The sequence below is a fragment of the Melanerpes formicivorus genome, unplaced genomic scaffold, assembly GCF_026170545.1.
Source record: "Melanerpes formicivorus ecotype bairdi unplaced genomic scaffold, bMelFor1.0.p_v2 SCAF_34, whole genome shotgun sequence".
NCBI lineage: Eukaryota > Metazoa > Chordata > Aves > Piciformes > Picidae > Melanerpes > Melanerpes formicivorus.
Window position 1 is genome coordinate 5,248,529 of NW_027142386.1, and position 6,000 is coordinate 5,254,528.

The 6,000-nt window shown below is 63.5% G+C and overlaps 1 protein-coding gene across 3 annotated transcripts in view; it reads right to left on the bottom strand.

Annotated features, from left to right (window-relative positions):
• Nucleotides 1-5,653, bottom strand: part of GFPT1 (glutamine--fructose-6-phosphate transaminase 1) — a 58,695-nt gene extending 53,042 nt beyond the window's left edge. For all 3 annotated transcript variants that reach the window (XM_068156567.1, XM_068156568.1, XM_068156566.1), the window contains exon 1: nucleotides 5,589-5,653. In XM_068156567.1, the coding sequence (XP_068012668.1) occupies nucleotides 5,589-5,595 (7 nt within the window). In that variant the 5' untranslated portion in view covers nucleotides 5,596-5,653. The remainder of the gene's footprint in view (nucleotides 1-5,588) is intronic.
• Nucleotides 5,654-6,000: the final 347 nt, after the last annotated feature.

Here is a 6,000-nt window from a genome sequence, read left to right on the forward strand (position 1 = left end):
CTGCTCTGCTCTGCTCAGCCCCCACCTGCAGCACTGCCTCCAGCTCTGGGGCCCAGCACAAGAGAGACCTGGAGCTGCTGGAGAGGCTCCAGAGGAGGCCACCAAGGTGATCAGAGGCTGCAGAACCTCCCCTGTGGGGACAGGCTGGGAGAGTTGGGGCTGTGCAGGCTGGGGAGGAGAAGGCTCCAGGGAGAGCTCAGAGCAGCCTTGCAGTACCTGAAGGGCTCCAGGGGAGCTGGGGAGGGACTCTGGACAATCATAGTGTCATAGTATCAGTCAGGGTTGGAAGGGACCACAAGGATCATCTAGTTCCAACCCCCCTGCCATGGGCAGGGACACCTCACACTAGATCAGCCTGGCCAGAGCCTCAGCCAGCCTGGCCTTAAACACCTCCAGGGACAGGGCCCCAACCACCTCCCTGCACAACCCATTCCAGGGCTTCACCACTCTCATGGGGAAGAACTTCCTCCTCACCTCCAGCCTCAATCTCCCCACCTCCAGCTTCATTCCATTCCCCCTAGTCCTATCACTGCCTGAGATCCTGAGCAGTCCCTCCCCAGCCTTCCTGTAGCCCCCTTCAGATCCTGGAAGGCCACAATGAGGTCACCTCAGAGCCTTCTCTTCTCCAGACTGAACAGGCCCAACTCCTTCAGTCTGTCCCCACAGCAGAGCAGCTCCAGCCCTCTGCTCCTCCTCCTGGCCCTGCTCTGGACATCTTCCAGCACCTCCAGATCCCTCTTGCAATAGGGGCTCCAGAGCTGGAGGCAGTACTCCAGGTGGGGTCTCAGCAGAGCTGAGCAGAGGGGGAGGATCACCTCCCTTGCCCTGCTGGCCACACTTCTGCTGCAGCCCAGGCTCTGATTGGCTTTCTGGGCTGCAAGTGCACACTGAGAGCTCCTGGTGAGCTTCTCCTCCCCCAGCACCCCCAAGGCTCTCTCCTCAGGGCTGCTTGCCAGCCAGTCCCTGCCCAGCCTGGATTTGTGCCTGGGATTGCCTCCACCCAGCTGCAGGACCCTGCCCTTGGTCTGGTTGAACCTCCTGAGGTTGGCTTGTGCCCACCTCTCCAGCCTGTCCAGGTCCCTCTGGATGGATCCCTGCCCTCCAGCTGTCTGCTGCACCACACAGCTTGGTGCCATCAGCAAACTTGCTGAGGGTGCACTCAGTGCCACTGTCCATGGCACCCACAAAGATGTTGAACAAGCCTGGTCCCAGGACTGATCCCTGAGGGACTCTGCTTGTCCCTGGCCTCCACTGGGACATGGAGCCATGGACAGCCACCATTGACAAGGGCTGGGAGTGCCAGGCTGAGGGACAATGGCTTTGAGCTGGGAGAGAGGAGACTGAGACTGGAGATGAGGAAGAAATTGTTGAGAGTGAGGCTGGGGAGAGCCTGGCACAGGCTGCCCAGGGAGGCTGTGGCTGCCTCCTGCCTGGAGGTGCTCAAGGCCAGGCTGGCTGAGGCCCTGATCAGCCTGGGCTGGTGGGAGGTGTCCCTGCCCAAGGACAGGATGAGCTTTGAGGCCCTTTCCAGCCCAAACCACTCTGTGTATCTCTGGCAAGGTCTAACACAGGACACTACCCATGGTGCTGAACCAAGCCCCAGGACCAAGGCTCCCATCCTGCTGGAGCAGGCTGCCAGCATTTGCTGCTCAGAGTTTCAGTGAGGGATAGATGGCACCAAGCCCCTTGTGCAGAGCCAGCCCCAACCCTGCCCTCCTCAGCTGCTCAGAATCTGTCCTTCAGTTCATCAGCTCCGTGCTGGGCAAAAGGCACAGCAGGAGAGCCCCCCCTGAGTGGAGAACCACATGTGCCCATGGGATGCAGCTTCCCCACACTGCTAAGGGTGGCAGGAGTGCTGCTGCCTGCACAGCCTGGCCACCAGCTGCAGGCCCAAGAGCTGCTGCTGCTCACAGACACAACCCCTGGGGTGTGCAGATGGTGTCTGGGGGGGACAGGGGCAGCCCCCACTGAGGTACCTGCAACCCTACAGCCTGAAGCCTGAGTCAGGCAGCAGCAGCAGCAGAGCTGAGCTCTGCAGGCCCTTCCCATGCCCTTAGAAGGAGCTGTGGCAGGGGACAGGGTCACTGATTTACAGAGCAGGCCCTTCAGCCTGGCCACCCTGACAAACCTGCTTCCCAAACTGCTCCAGGGATGCCATGGAACTGGTTTGGTGCATCCAGATCTAAGCACACCCAGTGCAGAGCTGGTCTGCAAACTGCAGGCCTGCAGGACACAGAGAACAGAACTGATCTCCCCCTCAGGCTGCTGGAACCAAGCCCCAGCACCCCCAGAGCAGCCTGACACTGCTGCCAGGGCCCAGCAGCTGGGCTTGGAGGCTTCCTCTCCTTACCTGTCAGATGGTCTGAGCACAGCAGATGACAGAATCACAGCATGGAAGGGGTTGGAAGGGACCTCTGGAGATCATCATTCCAGACCCCTGCCAGAGCAGGCTCACCCAGGGCAGGGCACACAGGGCACACCAATGTGGGTCTTCAAAGTCACCACAGAAGGAGACTCCACAGCCTCTCTGGGCAGCCTGCTCCAGGCCTCCAGCACCCTCACACCAAACAACTTTCTCCTCAGGCTGAGGTGGAACCTCCTGGGCTCCAGTTTGTGCTCATTGGTCCTTGTCCTATCCCTGGGCACCACCAACCAGAGCCTGGCACCTTCATCCTGACCCCCACCCCTCAGATACTGATAGACATTGATCAGATCTCTCTCAGCCTTCTCCTCTCCACACTGAACAGCCCCAGGGCTCTCAGCCTTTCTCCACAGCAGAGCTGTTCCAGTCCCTTCATCATCCTCTTGGCTCTCCCTTGGCCTCTCTCCAGCAGGTCTCTGTCTCTCCTGACCTGGGGAGCCCAGAACTGGACCCAGGACTGCAGCTGTGGTCTCAGCAGGGCAGAGCAGAGGGGCAGGAGAACCTCCCCAGCCCTGCTGGCCACACTCTCCTTGCTGCCCCCCAGGACCCCATTGGCTCTCTTGGCCCCCAGGGCACTTTGCTGCCCCATGCAGACCCTGCTGCCCCCCAGCACTCCAAGGTCTTTCTCCATGGAGCTGCTTCCCAGCAGGGCAGCTCCTAACCTGTCCTGGGGCCTGCTGCTGTTCCTGCCCAGATGCAGGACCCTGCACTTGTCCTTCCTGAACCTCCTGAGGTTCTCCTTCCCCCAGCTCTCAGCCTCTCCTGCTGTTGTTGGATGGCAGCACAGCCTGAGGGGTGGCAGCCACCCCCCCAGGTGGCTTCCATCACTGCTGCTGACAGGACTTCATAGGGTGGCACTCATGGAGAGCTGCACAGCAGATCATCAGCACCTTGGAAGCACCGCCTTGGGAACTCCCCAGCCTTGAAACAGTCACAGAGAGAACTGAACCACAGAATGCTAGAGGCTGGAAGGGACCTCCATAGACCATGGAGTCCAAGCCCCCTGCCAGAGCAAGGATGCCACAGCAGCATTGCCACCTCAGCCTTTGAACAGCCCAGTCACCACCTCTCCACCTGAGAGGAGCTGGGAGGAGATCTGAACACAGGCATGGGCTCAGCAGAGAGCATGGCAAGGCAAAGCTGCACCTACCCTGACTCACAAGCCCAGCACAGAAACCTTCTCAACACAGCTGCCCAGGGCTTGTGGAGGCCACTGCATAGGAAGCCAAGATACAGACTACAGTCACTTGATGGGGCCCTGAGCAAGCTGATCTGCCTGGAGCTGTCCCTGCCCACTGCAGGGCTGTTGGACAAGAGGACCTCCGAGGGTCCTTTCCAACCTGACGCACTCTGTGAGCCAGCTGAGCCTTCTCAGTGTGTCTGGGGCAGCTGTGAGCCAGCTGTGAGCCAGCTGTGCCCACTTATGACACTCACAGGAGTGAGAGGGCAGTGCCCTGCTCCGCTCCCCTTGCTCCACTGCTGGCCTCTGCTGCTGCTCCATGCAGAAGCCCAAAGCCAAGGCCCCCATCCCTCCTACCCTCTGCTCACCAGCTGGGCCACGCTGGCCTCTGCCATTCCTCAGCTCCTGCCAGCCACAAGAGTTCTGTGGCTGCACCCTGGGGCTCAGCTCTGCTGCTGGTCCCTGCAAAACCCTTCTCTGTCTTCAGCCAGGAGCCTGAGGAGCTGCTCCACTGCCATCAGTGATGCACTCAGCTCTGCTGTCCTGGCTGTTCCCCACAGGCTGTATCTCTGGCTCCCAGAGCAGCAAGGTCACAGAGCAAACCACCCTTCAGTGCTCTTCTGAGTGCTCCATGGAATGCTTCAGCATCCAAGAGGGGCTTTGCTGATAGCAAACACATCAAAGCTTAGATGTGAGAGTGTGTTGAGGCCCCACAGCCTGCTCAGGGCTTATCTCAGCCCAAGACAAAGAGCAGGGTGTTCACATAGTCCATTCCAGAGGCTGGATCTCAAGCAAGGCACCCAAGCCATCCTCCTTCTTGCAGCCAGCTATTTATAATCACAATCATCCCTTCTGTTCCAGGCTCTGCTCCACTTTGTTCTTCTAACACACATTTAACAGTGTGTTAAATGCAAGCTGCAGGGTGACCTTCTGGTTGCCTCTCCACAGCCTTGACAGGTTGAAGGCGATGCTGGTTGAGCCTCACCAAGACCACGAGAGGAAGGGCAACCTGCACACTGCCTGTCACACCCAGCACCCCCTGGGTGCTGCACCTAAAGAGCACAGAATGAGCAGAAGGAAACGTGGAAAGGCAAAGAAGCAGCCAACAGATCGCTGCTGGGGACTCTCCCACGTGAAGCTGACGTGAGGCAGAGGAAGGGGAAGAGAAGGGATCAGGCACATTCCTTTGTCCAGAGGATGAGGGACAGCAACTGCTCCAACACAGCAAGCAGCAGGGCAAAGCACCCAAGTGCCCGTGGGGAGCGGGCTGGGCTGGGCTGCCCTCAAGGCATGTCTCCAGCACCGGGGGGTGGTCAGACTGGGACGAACTGGTGCCCCACGGGCACTCCTGAGCCACCTTTACACCAATTTACCTCACCGCCCGCACTGTGAAGCCTGAAGCAAGGTGGGAGTGTCCGCTCCCGGAGCCGGGATGCCTTCCAAGCGCCGGTCACCGGCACCTCCCAGCTGCGAGGGGAGCGGCGGCTCTGACAGGCGCGGGGCCGCTGCCGGCCACGCTGTGTCCCTTCCCCGGAACACCTCCCGCGGCTCCCTGGGGCTCAATCGCCCCTCCATCCTAACCCCCCGGACCCCCCCGGCCGCCCGCGGCTGCCGCCGTGCCCAGCACCGCCCCCGGAGCCGACCCCGCCGGCACCCCCGGGCTGCTGCACCGGGGGACAGCCCCCGCTCGGCGCCGCCCCGTTCCCCGCGGCCCCCGGGCCCTTTGCAGCGGCCCCGCTCGCAGGGAATTGCGGCAGGATTCCCCTGCCGAGCCGCCTGCCCCCGAGCAGCGACCGCGGAGCGCGGCGCCGGGGCTGACATCTGCGGCTAAGGGCCCCGGGCCCCTGCGAGGCGCCGCGCAGAAGCGGCCGGGCCCCGGCGCGCAGGGCCGGCAGACCCCCGCCGCCCGGGAGCCCCTCCCGCCGTCGCGGGACGCTCGGGCGGCCCCGGCGCGGCCCCGCCGGGCTGCCCCGGGCCCGCTCTTACCGCACATGGTGCCTCGGTCGGCGGCCGCGCTGGCTCTGCGCGCCGGGGCCGTGCCCCCCGCCCGCCCCCCGCCGCCGGCGCCGAGCGCGCAGCCGCTCCGCCCACGCCGCCATTGGCCGCCGCCGCCCGCCCCGCCCCGGCCCCGCCCCCGCCCCGCCCCCGCCCCGGGACGTGGCAGCCGCAGCCGTGCCGGCGGGGAGGGACCGGCGGCGGCCCCCGCGCTGGGGGGTGACGAAGCCTTCCCCCGGGCCGGAGCCCCGCGGCCCCCGCAGCGCTTCGGGTGACAGCCCCGCGGCCCGGGAGCGGCGCTCGGCGGCCCGGGAGCGGCGCTCGGCTGCCCCGGGGGCGTTTGGGGCTCAAGGTGCGGCCCAGGAGCTGCGCCCGGGGCACAGCCTCCACAGCGCCCAGGGGC